This window comes from Chelonia mydas, chromosome 26, assembly GCF_015237465.2.
Source record: "Chelonia mydas isolate rCheMyd1 chromosome 26, rCheMyd1.pri.v2, whole genome shotgun sequence".
Lineage (NCBI taxonomy): Eukaryota > Metazoa > Chordata > Testudines > Cheloniidae > Chelonia > Chelonia mydas.
The window spans coordinates 12,853,439-12,870,401 of NC_057859.1; the positions used below are offsets into that span (position 1 = coordinate 12,853,439).

General features: G+C 51.2%; 1 protein-coding gene across 1 annotated transcript in view; it reads left to right on the forward strand.

Annotated features, from left to right (window-relative positions):
* The first annotated feature begins 4,398 nt into the window (after nucleotides 1–4,398).
* Nucleotides 4,399–16,963, forward strand: part of PROM2 (prominin 2) — a 36,836-nt gene continuing 24,271 nt past the window's right edge. Inside the window, exons 1-6 of the mRNA XM_037886247.2 lie at nucleotides 4,399–4,537; nucleotides 10,797–10,877; nucleotides 12,125–12,316; nucleotides 12,593–12,642; nucleotides 13,324–13,526; nucleotides 14,323–14,443. Coding sequence (XP_037742175.2) covers nucleotides 4,399–4,537; nucleotides 10,797–10,877; nucleotides 12,125–12,316; nucleotides 12,593–12,642; nucleotides 13,324–13,526; nucleotides 14,323–14,443 — 786 coding nt within the window. The remainder of the gene's footprint in view (nucleotides 4,538–10,796; nucleotides 10,878–12,124; nucleotides 12,317–12,592; nucleotides 12,643–13,323; nucleotides 13,527–14,322; nucleotides 14,444–16,963) is intronic.

Here is a 16,963-nt window from a genome sequence, read left to right on the forward strand (position 1 = left end):
GTTACTCGTGGTTTGCACCAGTGTAAATGCGAGAGAAATAAGCCCACTGGAAGAACTCATTGCGGCTGCACTGATATGAAAGCCGAGCGAGATCAGAATCCCGTCCAGTGGGATTCCTGCTGAATAAAGAGCGCAGGATTGATCCCATAATGCCGCTGTAGGTTCTTTCTTTCTGCTTCTTCAACTACAAAGTTGCATGATCATTTGGCATCTAACAGTTGTTATCCAGCTGCTCTATTTAACTGCTGGCCATTTAAAATGTAGCTGTCATGGTTACAGGGCTAGCTGCGCCATTGGCCCCTTTCTTGGTCTCTCTGCTGGTCCATCCACCTACACGGTAGCTGGGCAGTGCAGATGGGCAGCTCGTGTTGATGTACATGCCTCAGCTGTACCCTAAAAACAGACCGGAGGATGCAGCAGCAGGGGCTGTGCAAGCGATTGCACGCACAGGGGGATCAGGCAGTCTGCAGCCTGCTCTGCGGTGTTCTCACTGCTATTTTTAGTGAGCTCGCGAGATCAAAGCAAGTGCAGGTACATCTACATGAGCTGCAATCGCACCCCAGCTGCAGTGTAGCTGTCCCCAGAGGGTGCCCTCCTCAGGTGTCGCTCCCTGGGCCTTCCCCCCCGCCCATGATTTTCCTTCTCTTAGGTCCTAGGCTACAGGACCCTGTTTATCAACCAGGCTTACCCCATAGGATTTGGATAACTGCAGTTCTTCCCTTCACGGGCTTCTGGCCAGCAGTGAATACAGTGACCAGGCAGCCTTCTTAAAATAAAGGATTGTTTAATCTTAACAGCAGGAAGTAAGCATAGCATAAAAGAAAAGGATTTTTAAAACAACACCACATTTACACGCATGTCTATCTAGACTTCCAGACAGGCCTAACTTACCCCAGGCCCCTGGATCTCAGTCAGTTCCCCTTAGCTCTCTTTGCCCCTGTCCTTGAGGGCTTGTCTTTAGCTCCAGCCAAAGTTCTTTGCTTCCTCAGCTCACACCCTTGGACCTGCTGCCCCAAGCATCCAAAGTGAACAGCTCTTGCATTGTCTCTTGAGGGTTTGCTGGGAAGCATCTGTCTCATTCTACCTCCCACCCTTCCTGGATGCATTGCCTGACCATCCTGCTATTGAATTCCCTCCATATATGAATATACTAGACATCCCACTAATCCCAGTCAAGGTACAGTAAACCTCCCCTTATGACAGTCAGATAAATATAGAAAACATTAGTATTCATAAATTATTGCAGGCAGCTCCAAATTTGTCATAGTAGTAACTCATTGGACGCTGACAGAATAAAAGACTTTCCTATCATTAATTATTTTTAATATGAATAAGGTTTTGCACACTTTGTTGCTTACGTAGACAGAGCTGTACACCCAGCCAGACCCCTCACGCCCACTGTGGCCAGCACCCTCCCCCAGGGATGAGGTTGGGGTGATAGGTCAGAGTGAGGGCACGGGTACCGGCTCAGGGGCTGGCCAGAGGGGGTGTGAGATGCTTCCAGCAGCCTCATTTCCATTAAAATCAGGCCCATAGCATGCCCATTTGGTGCTGCGGGCAAAGGAAGCTCTTAGCACCCAGACTCAAATCCCCAACCCCTAGCCCTAACCTAGACCTAAGCCTGAGATCATTGCCTGGCCCCTGTATCCAGAGCCTGTATAATCATAATACTTAGATTAGTGGAAATCAGGCCTTCCTGCTTCTCTGATTTTCACCAAATTCAACAGGGTTTTGCCCATTGAGACCAAGCATAGTCCTGAAATTTCAGAATTGATCAGATGCAGCTTCAAGTTTCGGGTTGCAGACAGACGGGCAAACTAAAGTGCCACTGAGTTGAGTGTAAGGCCTCACTTTGCTTGGCCGATTAATTATGATGATCATTTCCTAACTGTATTACTGTAGCTCCTAGAGGCCCCAGCCAAGATTGGTCATTCAGTGGAGTAACTCCAAAATCGGAGTTATTTGGCTTGATTCACCACTGCTTTACTCCAGTTTAACACCATTTTGACTCCATCGGGCCAAATCCTCGGCAGGTGTAAATCAGCACCACTCCCCTGAAGTCAACAGAGCTAACCGGATTTATACTAGCTGAGGATCTGACCTGCAGAAAAAATGATTTTTAAAGAGGATAATTTATACGGTGTCCCCATGGACATGACAGAAAAGCTCCTGTCTTCACTTGTACCTGTTAAAATGAAACCCTTAAGGGAGGGGTGAACAGATGTGAAAGCATCTTCTGGATGCAACATCTGGTGGAATTATTCTGTAGATTGTCAGTGAGACTTCTCAAGTGGACAAGCTTGGCCATATACTGAACGTTGCCCTGCTGTGACCACAGAGGTGAAGTGTGATTGTGGACAGAGTGTCTCAACCCCACTTCCTGTTTGACTCAGTTTCCCTGGGAGATGGAGGTTCCCAGTCAATGGCTAGCAAAATCCTGAGTCTCCCCAGGAGGGAGAGGGAGCTTGAGCTGGCTGAGCTGGAAATGCTTCCCAGTGTCCCGAATATTCCAGGGTGTCCCCAGGGGAACCCCCTGCCCAGCTCCCACCAGCTCCTGGGATCCAAATCCCACAGTGAGGCTGCTCTGGACATGCCTCCTGCACCAGGCTCTGCCCCCAGGTCCTGCTCAGAACCCTGTGCCTGTGTGTGACACCCCCAGGGGGGAGGGACCCGGGGCCTCCAGAGCCTAAAGCACGAGTTTGCAGCCTGAGCATGTCTAAGAGTGCAGAGAACTGTACTTTCATGACATGTTAGTTGAAAAAGGACAGTACATGTGGAGGGAGGAATACAGCCTGAATGTTGCACTCTCTTGACTCTATCTCTGGATGCCGGCACACAGGGCATGATGTCAGAAGTGAGTCTGCTCTGCGGGGACGTGAAATCAGAAACCAAGAATATTGTGAAACCAAAGAGAAAACCAGCATCCTAGCGCTATACCAGATTCCCGTTCCCAAGCAGATGGATGTGAAAGGGGATGTGTTTAGAAATTGGGCATTCTTTAGATCACAATGGGAAAGCTATGAAATTGCAACAGGGCTGTCTAAAAAAGAAAACAACATAAGTGCAGCCATGCTATTAGCTGTAATGGACAAAGGCAGTGACCTGCGCCAATGGCATCTGGGCATGGCAGCAGCAGAGCGGGAGGTACAATCCCAGGTGCAATCCTAGACGTGTGCCCAAAGCGTTTTCAGCCCACAAAACATGTCCGATATGAAAGGGATCTTTTCAACAAGCGTCATCCAGAATCTGGAAAAACAATTCATCAATATGCAAAATGGCTGACTCAAGTGATTATTAAAAGATGAACCTAACTCATGACACATTAGGAGTGGCGATGAAAGATGCAGGAACAATACAGCAAAAACCCATGGCTTAAACGCCCAGACTAGCAAAGACAAGGCGGCAGCGCACAAACAAACAGGAAATTGAATGCCAAATAGGCGGTGGGTTATCAGGGAACGTGCAAAGCTACAAGGGCTTCCTCAGCATTATGCGAGAGAAGAAAGTGAAACCGCCACCGAGCAAAGCTAAATTAAAATGGAATAGTGGGCACAATCAGAATACCACTCGGACCATGTCAGTTACAAGCAGAATACCAAGGAAGAGTACTGAGGCTCAAATTTCAGGTAATACAGGCAAAACAGAAGCTACTGCTTTTTACTAAAACAAATCACAGAATCATAGAATATCAGGGCTGGAAGGGCCCTCAGGAGGTCATCTAGTCCAACCCCCTGCTCAAAGCAGGACCAATCCCCAACTAAATCATCCCAGCCAGGGCTTTGTCAAGCCTGACCTTAAAAACCTCTAAAACCTTAAAAACCTCAAATGCATGCATGACACTAAATCCAAGACAAACAATTCATACAATAGACACACAAGCAATGCAAAAATCATATCCAGAGCAGACAATACATTCTGGCATTCCTGCAGTAAAGCTGTTAAAAGATTACCATGATATTTTTGAAGGACGGGGCTGTCTTCTAGGCATGTTATACCTAGAAATAGATAAAACAAGTAATTCAGTACATCAGCAGGCTCCCAGAGTACCCACTGCATTAAGAGAACAAATAATGGAAGCAATAAAGCAAATGGAAAGAGAGAGGAATCGCTGCTAAAGTGACAGAGTCCACAAGTTGGATAAGCTGCATGGCAGCCATTGAGAAGAAAACCAAGCTGTGCATTTGCATAGACTCAATCAGCTTAAACATAGAAGTATAAAGAGCTTGGTATCTGATGCCTACAACTAAAGCATCTTCTGGATTATTACCTGACTTGGCAAAAGCAAAAGTATTCTCAGTACTTGATGCCCAAGATGGCTATTGGCAAGTGTTACTGGATAAGGAAAGCAGTTACCTCACCACATTCTGGGCACCAGCCGATAGATACAGATGGCTGAGAATGCCGTTTGGGATCAAACCTGCAGTAGAAGAATATCAACAAGATGTGCTAACAGGACTTGCAGGGATTGCTGTCATTGCTGAAGACATTCTGGAGCACAGACATGGAGACAGCATGGTGGAAGCTGTGGCAGACCATGGCCATAACCTCCCCTGCCTGCTAGAAAGGGGCTAGGGAAGTAAATCTAGAATTAATTAAAAAGAAGACGAAATTGTGATGCACTGCAGTACCATACACAGGAAACTTGATGACCTCTCATTGTCTGTGACACCACCCTAAAAAGGCAAAAGATGGCCACATCTAAATATATTAAATCAGTTTATCAGTCAATCAAACTGTTAGGATTAAACTACCAGACAATTTCTTCCAAGCCTCCCAGATGTGTGAGAACCCCTGATGTGACTGGACAAAGATATAGTATGGACATTACCTCGACATGATGCAGCCATCATAAGTATCAAGGAGCTGGTGACCAACTATGGGTCTTCTGGTGACTGAGGAGTCCGATCCTTGAGCTGCAAACTCATTGGCAGACATTGCCGGTGACGTTGGAAGGCAGGGTTGGGTCACGGTTGCTGCGTGACAGTCGTCTGTCCTTTCTTTTCTGGCGTTTTTCTGCCACCAGGGCAAGGCGATTTTCCTCAAAAGTGAGTGTTCTTTCTCTGACAAGTCTTCGCCAGTTAGCCCTATCCTGGGCTGCTGTCTCAACAGCACGGTATCAACGCTACATCTCTGGATGTTTGTCTTGAGGGTGTCTTTAAAGCATTTCTTTGGCCTCCCTGTTTCCTTTCTCCTTTGTTGAGTTGGGCGTACAGCAATTGTTTTGGTAGGCATGCATCAGGCATCCACGCACAATGCCTGCCCCACCTCAGCTGGTGCTGGGTAATCAGGGCCTCAGCACTGAAAGTGTTGGCCTCCAGGAGTCACTGACGTTAGTGCGGTGATCTTCCCCGCTTTATGTTGAGGATCTTCTGGAGAAAGTGCTGGTTTCTCAGGTGTTTTCTGTAGGTCACCCAAGTCTCACAGCCATAGAGGAGCGTTGGGATCACTACCTCACCAGTTCCCTCTTATATTGTTCCCTGTTCCCTCCACCCACTTCCTTTGCATCCACCTCTCCACCCACTACCTCCCTTGCATCCCACTCCGATCAAAATTTTCGAGGTTCCCTCTCCCTACCACTCCTCTTCCATCAATCCCCCTGCTCTGAACCCAATTCCCATTGTTCTCTTCCCCCCCCATATTCCCATGCCCCCTGCCAACCACTTACCTTCCATCCTTCCCGTTCATTCCTTTTTACTGTTCTGTCAAGCAAGTATATGAATGAATTGCCCTTGCAATGTCTCTCGCCAGCTCTTTTGATGTCCTGTTGTGGAACTAAACTAGAGATTTAAGAAAACAGGAAGTTACGGAAACTCAAATGGAGACGGTTCCACGACACTGTAATAAAGTTTACAAGACTGAGGTTAACACAGAATGTTAACACTTCTCAGGAAAGAAAGAGCCAGTCTCTGCAAACCAAGCTCTCATTCCTCGAAGCTAATCACATGGTGGTGAACTTATCACCAAATGTCATCCCCAGGGTAAACTTTAGGCTAATATTACATCCTCAGTTAATTACACAATAGTGGTATAAGACTAATTCTCTACTCTCTGAGTCGGCCTTTTTGGTACCAACAGAGACTTATGTATCCAAGGAAGAAAGTGAATAGGGAAGTGTTATTTACCCCTCCACATAACATAGGAATTAGGGGTCACCTGATGAAATGAATAGGCAGCAGGTTTACAACAAGCAAAAGGAAGTACTTCTTCACACAACGCACAGTCAGCCTGTGGAATTTGTTGCCAGGGGATGTTGTGAAGTGTAAATGTATAATTGGGTTCAAAAATAATTAGATAAATTCATGGAGGATAGGTCCATCAATGGTTATTAGCCAAGACGGGCAGGGATGTATCCCATGCTTTGGATGTCCCTAAATCTCCAATTGCCCAAAAGTGGGACTAGACAACACAGGATGGATCACTTGAAATTGCCCTGTTCTGTTCATTCCCTCTGAAGCATCTGACACAGGCCACTGTCAAAGGCAGGATACAGGGCTAGATGGACCATTGGTCTGACCCAAAGAGTCAGCTCAGAGTTTGCTTGTAGCAAATACTTGATAGTTACCAGCAGGAGGTGCTACCCAGAGGCTAGTCAACAAAGTCCTGCTCTTCCTGGCATTCTGGTGTCCCAGTGTTCTGGACGTGGAAGAACAGGTTGTTGATGGCTGATAGATTCTTCTCTAATAAGATCTTTGGTGGGTTGTCTGATGGCAATTTTTCATTTTTGCAAATCTGACCCAGCCAGTCATGCCACAGTCCCCATCTCTCATGAGGAGTTGTGATTGTCCAACCCTAATCTTCTTCCCCTGAGTGGTCACCTTTTCATCATCCAATGAGATGAAAGGAATGTCTCTGGGAAGGGGTAGACTAGGCCCAGGAGCCCCTTGCTGGAGGCCTCAGGGTCCTGCCACACTCCATCCCACAGAGAAGCAGAAGAGAAGTCCTCCAAGAGGCCTGCAGGAGAAGCAGCCAATCAGAGGGGCTGCAGGAGTGCAGCCAATCAGTGGCCAGGAGGGCCATATAAAAAGCAGCAGCAGAGCTGAGTCAGTCAGTTGCTGCCTGGATCTGGAAGAGAGGACTGGGTTCCTTGCTGACTGAAAGACCAGCAGAACCAGAGACAGCTCAGTGTGGGCAGGGACGGGGGAGCTAAGAAGGAGGTCCTGGCTGGTTACTGGGACTGAGCAAGACTGAGACCAGGGAGGGCTGCAAGAAGACAGTGTCTCCAGGGAGGAAGCTGTGGGAGTATGGCCCCATTCCAGGGCCAGGAGAAGGTAAAGACTGTATACCCCAGAAGGGATTTGTTCTGTTCCACCTACAGACAGCTGGAGAGCTGAGTCACTGAGCACCCATCGAAGAAACCATTGACCATGGGGAGGGAGGGACTTGTGAGAGGTGGGACGAACGGCATGGGTGCCAACCCTGTTACAGTCTCCCTTGGGGTTTTGCTGGTAGCCAGCAGAGCTCAAAGCTCATCTACTTCATGTGAAACAAATTATGGGCTTTTCCTTGGCTCTTATTTACAGAACTTAGTAATGGAGGTGTGGTTGAATACCTGCCAAGGGCACCTTGGGACTGTTTGTGGAAGACCCTTGAGGCCCTTGGTTGGATGGTATCCATCTCCTTGGTCACTCTTACAAGCCTCCATCTCTAGGGCGATGGACCTTTCTAGAAGTCTCCATTTTTGTCTCGCTGATCACTTGCAGCTTTCCTGTCTTCTTCGGTGCTCTAAGGCTCAATCCATACAAAAGGCAGAAATGACTTAGCCATTTTCTCTTGGCTTGGCTCAGTAGCAGAGCAGAAGAAATTTGCAAGACACTTGAGTTTGGTCAGACCTAAGATACTTACCACTGGCTTTATGACCCTAATCGCATGGCAGATTTCATCCATTTTAGTATCAACAGTAAACTGGCCAATACATTCATTTTGGGGAGCACTGAAACCATTCAGAAATTCAGGTTGAATCTGGCAAATAGTTCCAGCTGAAAAAACCTGAAAACAAAAATTTTGGAAATGTCAAAATGAACCATTTCGGCCCTTCTATTTGAATCAAGATTTTAAATGTTTCATTCGACCTGAACTAAATCTCTTTGTTTTTTTTCATCTGACTGAGGAAAATCGAAAGATTCAGTTTTGGTTCAATACTAATAGATTTTTGGTTCAGCCACTGAACCAAAAAAAAATCAATTATTTGCTCAGCTCTACCTGGTCCCGTTTTAGGACTTGGGGCTGTATTGCTCTCAGTTTGCTTCCAATTCTCACCATCCGAGGGCACCAATGAGCTAGAGGAAAGAAATTCCAATTTCCAAAAAAAGAAAAGGAGGACTTGTGGCACCTTAGAGACAAACAAATTTATTTGAGCATAAGCTTTCATGAGCTACAGCTCACCTCATCGGATGCATTCAGTGGAAAATACAGTGGGGAGACTTATATGCATAGAGAACATGAAACAATGGGTGTTACCATACACACTGTAACCAGAGTGATCAGTTAAAGTGAGCTATTACCAGCAGGAGAGTGGGGGGGGGGGGGAGGAGGGGGGCTTTTGTAGTGATAATCAAGGGTGGGCCATTTCCAGCAGTTGATGGTCTTGTCAACTGGAAATGGCCCACCTTGATTATCACTACAAAAGCCCCTCCGCCCCCTCCCTTCCCCCCCCCCCCCCCCCGCTCTCCTGCTGGTAATAGCTCACCTTAAGTGATCACTCTGGTTACAGTGTGTATGGTAACACCCATTGTTTCATGTTCTCTATGCATATAAATCTCCCCACTGTATTTCCACTGAATGCATCCGATGCGGTGAGCTGTAGCTCATGAAAGCTTATGCTCAATAAATTTGTTAGTCTCTAAGGTGCCACAAGTCCTCCTTTTCTTTTTGCGAATACAGACTAACACGGCTGCTCCTCTGAAACCTGTCATTTCCAAAAAGGTCTTTTAAGGTTGTCTCCAAAAATAAGCTGGCAATCCAGGAGCTGGTTTTTTTCATGCCAAAAGAAACAGCAAATCGGTGGGCGATAACACTGCAGCTTATGGCCCTTCGGATTTCTGTTTAATGTTTGTTAAAACTAGAAGCTCACACAATGCTGAGCATTAGATAGATGGATGATAAAGTATGGATGTGTGGTGATAGACAGATCCGAAAACAAAAGGTTGGGGAACAATACTTTACATCACTCTAGTGTCTTTCATGCAAGGGATCTCTAAGCACCTTCCAAACACCAGCTCATTTAGCCCCACAGCAGCCCTGGAAGAGAGGTCAACATTATTATCACCATTGTATGTATGGGGAAACTGAGGCACAGGAGGCTAGCAGCCTGATTTTTTCAGAGGTGCCAAGGACCTGCAGCTCTCACTGAAATCAGCAGGTGCTGAGAGTGCCCAGCACCTCTCACATTGGGCAATAAATGATGTACCCAAAAGGAGTCGGTGGCGGAGCTGAGAGAGAACCCAGGAGTCCTGATTCCCTGCTCTGAGCTCTAATCCTTAGATGTGTTGAGGGCGAGCTTGTAAAAACCAGCAGTTACTACTTTTACATTTCACCAGTCCCCACACTGTATGGCAGCAAGCTCAGTGGGCTGAGCCTCTGGGTGGGGGTGTGTACAGACACCTCCCTCTGGCAGAGAAACCTCTGGCATCTGAGCTGGAAATAAGTCACCCCTGAAGGTCCAGCAGGCCCAGACCATGCACAGGACGGGGGGAAGGCAGCTCTCTCCCTCCTCCTCCATGGGAAGCTGCTGGAGCAAGCACCCTGCCCCAGCTTGTTGATGCGTCAGCATCCAGTCGGCAAGTCTGTGCTGGCCCCCAGAGTGGGAACGCCAAAGTCACGCCTGGAGCCAGTTCGTCTCTCTCTCCGCTCCACTGCCTTCTACTCCCTCCTGCCCACCTGCTGGCCATTTACCAGGCTTTCCACTGTACGGTAGCAGCTGGACCCAGGTCAGATTCTGGCTTACTCTGTCCTGCCTCCGCCATATTATTCCTGAACCTCAGGACAGTGGGTGCCTGTGGCTGGTCACCCCAGTGGGCAGAGATGGGGCAGTGCCACACAGAGGGTCTCTCAGATCCCCTCCTGAGTCAAGCCTTGGCACTGAAGTGTCTTTCCCAGATTGCTGGCAAGAGAGTCAGTTTGTCAGCTCCATGGAGCAATGATCTCTGTGCCCACACCTGGGTAGCAATTCCTGGAGGGAATTGGCACCTGCATGGGGCTGGGTTGCTTTTGACACAGCTCCGTGCCCTGTTGTGACTCTGTTTCCCTGGTGCAGCTTAGTTATTCTCAAGCCTCTCTTCTTCTATGCCTTCTGCTGTGTGTTTCCCAGGCAGAGCTGTGGTTTGGCTTTTCTTTTGTTGCAGAAAAAACAAACAACAAAATATACACGAACGTACTTCTCAGAATATATGAACCATTTGCTGCCCAGCCTTAGCTATACTTTAAATATTTAGTTCTCTATAATATGAATGGTTAAAAAAGAAATCAATTATTTGAAAAACAAACCAATGTTGCTTAGCAAAATCCAACTAGTTTAAGAAAAATTATTAAAATAAGATGAAGAATAGAAGCAAAATTAGGAAGAGGGGAATAGAGACCAGAAGGAAGCGGGTAGAGAAGAGGGTAGGGTGACCAGATAGCAAGTATGAAAAATCTGGGTAGGGGAGGGGCGCTGAAGGGTTACAAGCTGGTAAATCAGATATCTGGTCCCCCTAGAAGAGGGGGACATGTGAGGGGCTCCATACTTTAATAGGAACATTCAGATACCTCCAGGAAAGTATCCCATATCTCTGAATTTTTCTTGGGTATTTCTCTTACAGTTCTTGCCATGGTGGCCAAGCTCACGATGTCGAAGTTCCAGTCTTCAGCTGTTGGTCGCTTTTTGGATTTCCATTTTTGCAGTACTAGTCTTTGAGCAGAGCAGTAGTCATTGCTAAGCCAAAGTTCAGCTCTATTCAGCTTCCGTTCCACTTCCATTAGGTTTAAAATTACATGTTTAGCCAACTCACCTTCCTGACTTGCAGGTCTGGCTTTCCTGTGCTCCCATCTCCCCCTGCATTACCCAGCATGCTGCGCTTCCCTGCCATTTCACCAAGGCCTCTGATCGGGTTTGGCTCTGATTAGCAATGAAAACCAAACAGTTCAACATTCCCTGGCAGTGTCATGAGATCTGAAAGTGGGAGGAAACAGCCCCCGCCAAATAACCCCCGGCTTGGGCGCCTTCGCTGGCTGGAGCATAGCTGGTTTTTTGGCTCTACGTATCCTCATTGAAGGTGGCGGGTGGGGGTCATGTCCAGAGCGCATGGTTCTACAGCTATGCTATCATTCCCTGGCGCCATGGGAAGCAGAGCATAAGTTAGGCTGCTGTGACTTACACTGAGGAGAGCAGACAGGGCCCTGCATGGCCCCTGGAGTATGGGGATTAAAGCCACTTTAAACTTCTCCTTCTTAGGGAATCGGCCATGTAATGCCATCAGCCCAGTTTGGGGTGAACGCCTAGATTAGGTAGTTCCCCAGGCATGAGGAGCTGCACTGCCAGTTCCCTGGGGGCAGGGAGTGAGGGGAGCGCACAGCCCCTGTCCCCTCTCCCGCCCCCTTGGGCCTGCTGGTCTTTCTAGGCCGCCCTGGCGGAATGGGAGTGCTGGCACCGAAGCGCTCAGTGGCTCGGGAAAGCAGGGCGGATTGCGAAAGGGGCCTGGAACAGCTGCTGGGAGAAGCGCCTCGCCCCACCCTGCCCCATCCCCGGAGCAGAGGGAAGCCAGCCACTGCAGCACCTGGGCCCTCGGGAGGCATCAAACCAGTCGGGCCAGTTTCAGAGGCACTCCAGCTGCAGGGACAATCAGCTGAAGAGGAGGGAGCGCCAGAGCCAGGGATGCCTCTCCGTGCGCCCCGCATTGTGTGTGGGAGCTGGGAGCATTGAGGGGGTCTGGGCCCCTCCAAGGAGACCACCCAGCTCAGCGGCTTCCAGGCACAGCCCCTGCGGGAGGGAATTCTCTTCCCCGAGGGCTGGGGCTCCTTGGGGCTTCCATTGCAATCCAGGCGGTAGAGCCCCCCCCCAGGGCTGTTTCTGAACCAATGCAGGCCCCTCAGCCCAGAGGTGTCGGGGGCTCAGCCTCAGCTGTGCCTCTGCACTTGTCTCTGGCCTTAGCCTGGGTTCTCCTGGATCCAGTTCGCTCCCAGAAATGTCCGCCTGGGAACCCTCTCCTCGTCCACCAGTTCATGGAGATAGGCGCTGACCAGCAGGTCCCCGCCCAGCACCGGGTCCCGAGCTCGCTGGATCCGCTCTACGGTGTCGTCCGGCGCTACCTGGATGTGGTCCAGCAGAACCCCTTCCCCACAGGTGAGCCAGATGGGGGCGGGGGCAGAGAGCCCTGGGGCAACCCGGGTACTGTGTGTGTGCCTGAAATTCGGGCCCTGACGGGGGCCTGTGAGCCGTGCCGGCTCCGAGTTCCTTGGGAGACCTGGCCCCACCGCTGGGCACAAGATGGAGGGGAAGAGCGTCCTCCCCGGCAGCTTGGCGCATCCTGACGGGGCGGTGGTAGCAGGGGGAAGGCGAGGAGGGGGAAAGGCGGCCGGGTTCGGGGGTTTGACGGGCCGTTGGTTTTTGTTTTCACAGAGCTGCTCCGGGTGGCCCTGAACGAGCCGTCGTCAGTCAGAACCTCACAGGTGAGCCGGGTTGGGGGGGGTTTGTACCTGTCCTGGGTGGCCCCACTTCACTTACTCCTCTGGGGGCCCACCTGTGGCACGGCGGACACCGGGATTTCCTTGGGTTACCGCGGGGGTGAGGGGTGGGGCGGGTGAAGGATGGGCCCGAGGGCAAGGACACCTGGGGCTGGCTGAGTGAAATGCGGGGCAGGGGGAGATGTGTGGGGTGGTGTGAGAAGGGTGTGGTGGAGGGCATGGGAGGGATGGGGCAAGGAGAAGGCATGGGTGAATGGGAGGGAAGGTTTGGGGCAAGGAGTAAGTGAGGGGCAGGGCAAGGGGAGGGAGTGGGGGACTGGTGGCAGTGAGGCAAGGGGAGGGTGTGGGGGGCTAGTGGGGGCGGGGCAAGACGAGGGTGTGGGGGATGGGTGGGGGGGGACTAGTAGGGGCGGGGCAAGGAGCTGTGGGGAGGGGGGCAGGGCAAAGGGTGGGCGTGGGAGAGCGGGGTGTGTGGGGGAGTATGGGTGGGGAGGCAGGGCAAGGGGAGGGCGTGGGAGAGCGGGGTGTGTGGGGGAGATGGGTGGGGAGGCAGGGCAAGGGGAGGGCGTGGGAGAGCGGGGTGTGTGGGGGAGATGGGTGAGGGGAATGGGTGGGGGCCAGGGGAGGTACCCCCCCATGAGGAGGCCCTTGCTCGCTCCCCCCCAGGTGGTCCGCTACCAGGCCGGCTACGTCATCTGCGCCATGATCGCTGCGCTCTTCTTCGTGGCGGTGCCGGCGACTGGTCTGTGCTTCTGCTGCTGCCGGCGCCGCCGGCGCTGTGGGGGGCGCATCAAGGCCGACCGCCGCTCCCTCGCCTGCCGGCGCAACCTCCTCACGTTCTGCCTCTCCCTCACCACCGCCATCCTCCTGTGAGTGAGGGCCAGCGCCGGGCTGGGGGGTGTGGGGCTCAGGCAGGTGTGTAATGGATGGAGGGGAGCAGAGACGGCGGATGGGCCGCTCACTGGGGATGGGACGCGGGAACTAGTCCAGGGGGCATCATGAGGGGACAATGTACCATAGGGCACCACATGGGGGCAGTGCCGGTCTTTCCAGGTAGGGCGGGGGCCACTGGGGGCTAATCTCCCATTGGGCATTTCCTGGGCACTAGGGTTGGCATGTCAGGGCCCGAGGGAAAAGGGGCATTAGGGGCCCTCCATTCAGGAGAGGATCTGGGGCAAGGGCACCCCGGCTATCACAGCAGGGGCTCGGTCTGGTTCTGGCAGTAGGGCACCCAGAAACGGAGGGACCCCAAATCAGAGGCTGCATATGAAAAACATGGGCTGAAACCCTGAATTTCAACCCAGCTTTTCCTCCTCACCCCAGCAATCCCCAGGGGCCCATCCCCCTGTTCTCACCCTGTCATCCCCCCCTGACCTGCCCCCGGGTTCCTATTCCTCTTCACCTCTGTCCCGCTCTTGAGAGCACAGAGAACAGCTGAGATACAGAGTTGGGATGAGACTCTGAACCAGGACAAGGTCTGGGGTCATTTGCATAGACCTGAGGACTGGGTTTGTACCAGCCATGGAGCCCAGAGCTGGATCTGAAGACCCCCCCGTATCTCTAGGGTTGGTTCTGGCCCATTGCATGTCAGAGGGTTGTTGGACAAGTAGATTTGGTTGCTCTTTGGAGCACTAAGGTGACCTGCTTTGGCCTCGTCTCCTGCAGGGCTGGCGTTATCTGTGCTTTCATTGCCAACCAGCGGGTGACGGAGCAGATGGAGCCTGGGGCCCGAGCCGTGCCAGCCACTCTACACACTTTGAGGAAGAATATTGGCAGCATCCCACAGGTAAGCTGGAGCCGCCTTGCCTGTTGGCTGTCAGCTCGCAGGGCCAGGATTGAGAACAGCAGCCGCGCAGGGATCTCGGGGTGCGCCTATGCTGGAGAGGCAGGCAGGTATGGGTCCCGGTAGCCAATGCTGCATATCAGGGGCGCTGAGGCATCCTACTTGCCTCTGGAATCCTGTCTAGGCCCTAAGTCTCCCTCCAAGACCCCGTTGCTTGTGCAGACTTTGGCAAGATGGGCGTCATCTGCCTGCTGGCTGGGGACGGGACGGATGGGCAACTCTGCCCCAGCTTTGCAGCACTAGCGAGGAGGGGATCCCCGGTGGTGGCTGTAGAGGGTCCTGTGGGTAAGGACTAAAGTGCATGGTAGTGGGGAGGGAGCCCAGGACTGGGACAGCAGGGGCTGCGGATGGGGTTAAGACGCATGCTGGAGGGAGCCCAGGCCAGGGACAGCAGGAGAGGATCCAGGTCAGGACTGAGATTCATCAGCAGGAGGGGGGAGCCCAGGACTTGGATCGAGAAGGGCTGTGGATCAGGAGTGGTGGAAGCTCCCTAAAAGTGTGTGTGGGGGGGGCTGCCGCCCCTTCCCCTGAGGCCCTGCCCCCCACATCGCCTCTTTCCCCCCAAGACCCTGTCTGCTGCTCGCTCCTCTTCGCTCCCTCCCACCGTCACTCGCCCTTACGGCTGATAAAAAGCGACTCTCTTAGGTTGGTACTGAGATGGGTTTGGGCCCTTTGGGGTGCCACTGAGTGAGCTTATTCTGCCAGCCTGGGTCCCCTTTACCCGGCCTGGCTGGACCAGGCTCACAGGCCTCTTCCAGCCAAGCACACAGGCAGGGCCACACCCAGCTGCACAGAGACAGGGATCCGCTCGGGAATGATTCAGCCTTAGGGGCTTGCCCCAACACTCTGGTGCCCGCTCCCTTTAAGGGGTACAAACCCAAAGGTTTTATGAAATTTGCCCCCTCCTTCAATGTGGAGGGAAATACGCACAACTTCTTGCCCCCCCAATTAGAAATTATATTATATATATAATATATTATAGACAAGAATTAAGTTTATTAACTACAAAAGGTGAATTTTCAGTGAATATAAGAGAGAACAGACAGAACAAAGCAGATTACTGAGCAAATAATAAGAAAGTACGCAAGCTAAGCTCAGTATACTTAAGAAACAGGATACAAAATGTAAATTCTCACCCTAAATGTTATTTTAGGCAGGTTGCAAAGTTTCTGTGGTTCAAAGTTGCAGTTATATTCCTTTTCAGACTGGACCCCTGTCTCAGTCTGGACTCTCCCCTTGCCTTCCCTTCAGGTGCCTTTAGCAGTTTTTCTTCTTAGGCAGACAGGCCATGGAGAGGAGGAGTCCCGTTTGCCTTCCTCCCCACCCTTAAATAGGATTTACATAAGGCTGGAATCCTTTTTTTCCCAAACTTGACCCCCTTCCCTTCCAGTGGAAAGTTACAAGAAGTCCCAGGTAACGTTTAGTATCAGGTGATAAGACCACCTGACTCTGTAGCATCCAGTGGCAGTATGGAGGGTCGGTAGGACGGCCAAACCTTTTCACAGCCCATTGTCCTCGCTGATGGGCCGTCCGCCCTGTCTGGCCTTTCCATTGTTGTACCTGAAGTGTTAGCAGTGGGCATCACCCAAGGGAGCATAATTGAAATACAGATACATAGTCACTATTCCTAACTTCAGATACAGAAATGATACAGGCGTACACATTGGATAATCACATTCAGTAAATTATGACCTTTCCAATGATCTCTTACAAGACCCACCGTGCATAAAGTACATCTCAGTGATGTCATATTCATTTCATAAGCATATTTTCCTAAAGAATATGGAGTGAAACATCACAGGTACCTCCTGGTTTGAGCTGGGGCTGCCCTTCTCAGGAATTGGCAGGCCCGGCCCTGGACTAAACCAGTGCGCGCAGAGCTCTGTGCCATCAGGAAAACAAATGAGTTCCCAGCCCTTCTTCATACTCTCGGATGTGGCACAAACAGGGGGATGTAACCATTGAAATCAACGATCTGCACTCACTTAGGCCAGCCAGAGCAGTCAGATGCCAGGCAGATGGGCACATTAGATAGATAGATACCTGAAGAAGGGTGGGTGGGTGGATAGATGATCGAAATCTTGGAAAGAATAGATGGTGGGGCGTGTATGCGGATGGATAGATAGATGAATGGATGGATTGATAAAGGGGAGTGTATGGGGATGGATGGATACATGAGAGACGGGGGTGTATAGGGATAGACAAATGGTAGAGGGGTGTCTATGGCGATGAGTCGATACAGGGGGGTTGGATATATTTGGCCCCAAGATCCGTAGGGAGGGTCTGATCCTGTCTGAGCCAATCCACTCTGCAACCCCTGCACATGCTGCGGGTGCCGACTCAGCACCGTGTCTCCGTCAGCAAGTGTCCGCTGCCGCACAAGAGGAGGCTTTGTCACGGCGGGTGCGTCAGCCACTTGCTCAAATGTGGAGTTTTCTGCTCTAGTCAGCTAAGAACCCCCCC